General features: G+C 39.8%; 1 protein-coding gene across 1 annotated transcript; it reads left to right on the top strand.

The window, feature by feature from the left end:
• The first annotated feature begins 816 nt into the window (after window positions 1–816).
• On the top strand, window positions 817–2,192 carry LOC113813873 (heme-binding protein 2). The gene is made up of 5 exons (XM_027365927.2): window positions 817–928; window positions 1,068–1,127; window positions 1,252–1,381; window positions 1,495–1,675; window positions 1,920–2,192. The coding sequence occupies exons 1-5, from the start codon at window positions 896–898 to the stop codon at window positions 2,095–2,097; spliced, it is 582 nt and encodes a 193-aa protein (XP_027221728.2). The 5' UTR covers window positions 817–895; the 3' UTR covers window positions 2,098–2,192.
• Window positions 2,193–2,500: the final 308 nt, after the last annotated feature.

Genomic DNA, 2,500 nt, shown 5'->3' on the forward strand with positions numbered 1-2,500 from the left:
AGAAACGAAAACCCAGTGGTTGTATTTATAACAAATACATAAAAAGATGAAAAAAAGTTTATTGATCGTATCTGGTCGGGCCACCGTCGTTATATATTGCTCATTTTTTTCTGGAACTTATTTTTTTTCAACCAGCCATTTTATATCGCCGGAACAGATATCATATGGACATATATGGAAATGAAATGAAAACCTCCAAGAGGATGCCTCAGAACAGAGGATGACCAAAAAGATTTATTATTGAGATAAAAAAAAGTGACGCAGGCAATGGCAGTAAAAGCACACACAAGAGGAAGTAAATTTTAGAAGCCAGAAAAAAATGCCCTGTGAAGACTGACTTCACGCAAGATGATCAAAGCGCACAGGCAATTCCTGAACATTTTTTTTAATGATAATGCCTGGATATAATTTCGAACCAGCTGATTAAAAGCAGGAGAGAAAGCAAAGTTAGTTATTAGTGTATTTTTACTACTGGAAGGTTCTACGTTTCTTAGAAGAATATAGAGGACGATCGGATGCACGAATCTTAATAATAAGTGAACATTATCTGTGCTTTATAAAGTTCAGCATTTCAAAATGAATTAAAAAGTATATTAAACTGTGTATCTATCAGTTTCACATATGAAACGGTTTCATTTTCTCTTTGTGAACAGCGAATATAACCTACATAACATACTGAACAGGGAAAGAGAAAAGGTAAGTTATACAATCAATTACATCACGGCAGTATCGATTACGCACATGCCTTGGGAAAAAAGTTGTGTGCACCGTCCGTTTATCTTAACTGGTTATATCACACAGCTGTTTTCACTCCTATATAAAGTGTCGGTGCACCTCCATCCACACAGAACACTATTTTATCCAGCAGACTCCAGCTTGTCTCATATTTGCAAACATGAATGCACTCCGGGTTCTTGGTCTGTTGCTGGTAAGTTTGTCAGCTTCTGAATTTTACTTTATTTGCTTTTGGTTTTCACATTCCAGTGTTCATCACACATTTGTATTTTATGCTACTGTGCGCAGTGTAATCGATGAAAGGTTTATAAATGTGATTTGCTCTCACAAAGGTATGTCAACTTGCCCTCGCCATAGAGTCGGCACCGTACACCGTCGTCAACTCAGCTGATGTGCGTAAGCCACTTGTAATTTTTTTGTTCGAAGTTGTGTTCTGGAAATATGAGTGTGATTTAGTTAATAAAGAAGTAACCCCAGCATTGTGCACAGTTAACAATCTTGATTACTTGGCTTCAGACGTACGAGGAGCGTGTGTATCCGGCGCAAAAATGGATCACCACATCCATTCTCTCCATCTCCCACGACGAGGCCACCAGCATCACCTTCTACAGGCTCTTCGACTACATTGACGGCCAGAACGAAGATGGTAAGTTGTGCTTAATAAGTGATTGTCATCATTCATGCTATTGTAAACGTACTAAATATCTACCATGTGTTTCAGTGGATATTTATCGTATTATGGTTGTTATCGTGTCACAGGCATGAAGATCGACATGACAGCTCCCGTGACGACGCTGGTCATCCCCGGAGAAGGACCCAACTGTGAGAACAACTTTACCGAAAGCTTCTACATCCCTTCCGCCCACCAGGCCAACCCACCCAAACCCACCAACCCTGACGTGTACATCGAAGAGCGACCAGAATTGCATGTCTTCTCCAGGTAAATTACCTTCGCTAAAATCTTCCAACCGTTGTAATGAGAGGCTGACAATACTGGTTCATACAATATACAATGTAGAATATGCAATATACTATCTACACTATAGATAATACGTGATAATACACTACATACACACACGTCTTCTCCAATCATTGTCATGTAAGGCTAACGGAACTGGAACACTATAAAATATTGGTTCTTTGCTTCATAACCTTGTCGGTAAACACCACTGTGTGTTTTTCAGGAGGTTCCACGGGTTCGCCAACGACGAGGACTGGATCGTGAACGCCGCGCAGCTTCACGACGACCTGGTGGCAGCCGGCGAGGAAGGCGTCGACTTCCAGACCTACTACACTGTTGGCTACGACTCTCCCTTCGTCATCATCGACCGCGACAATGAAGTTTGGTTCATGAAGAAATGAGGGGACAATTCACAAGGGACGCAATGATATTATCATGCTTTGCGTGTGTTCGTATTTATAACGGGGTTTTGTAATAAATGTACTATTATTAGACCGTCGTGATTTCTTTTACACCACTCATTAATTTATTACAGGAGAGTTTCGCTCTCCTATTTAATATAAACATGGATAATTTACTTTGCAAAGGCTCTAACGACTTTGTCTGAATAATGAAACAGCGAAATTAATGTACACACAGTAAACATCAACCTCTCTATAAGCTACATTTGCAATTGCTTATTGCAATTTAGCTCTTCCTATTTGACTTTATTTACCGCATTGTAGCTTTGTAGTATCTAGAGAAATGCTTCGATTATATGACCATTCCTCCTTAACTCTGTATTATGAGGTGCACGTGGTTGTT

Source organism: Penaeus vannamei, chromosome 1 (genome assembly GCF_042767895.1).
Source record: "Penaeus vannamei isolate JL-2024 chromosome 1, ASM4276789v1, whole genome shotgun sequence".
NCBI classification, from domain to species: domain Eukaryota; kingdom Metazoa; phylum Arthropoda; class Malacostraca; order Decapoda; family Penaeidae; genus Penaeus; species Penaeus vannamei.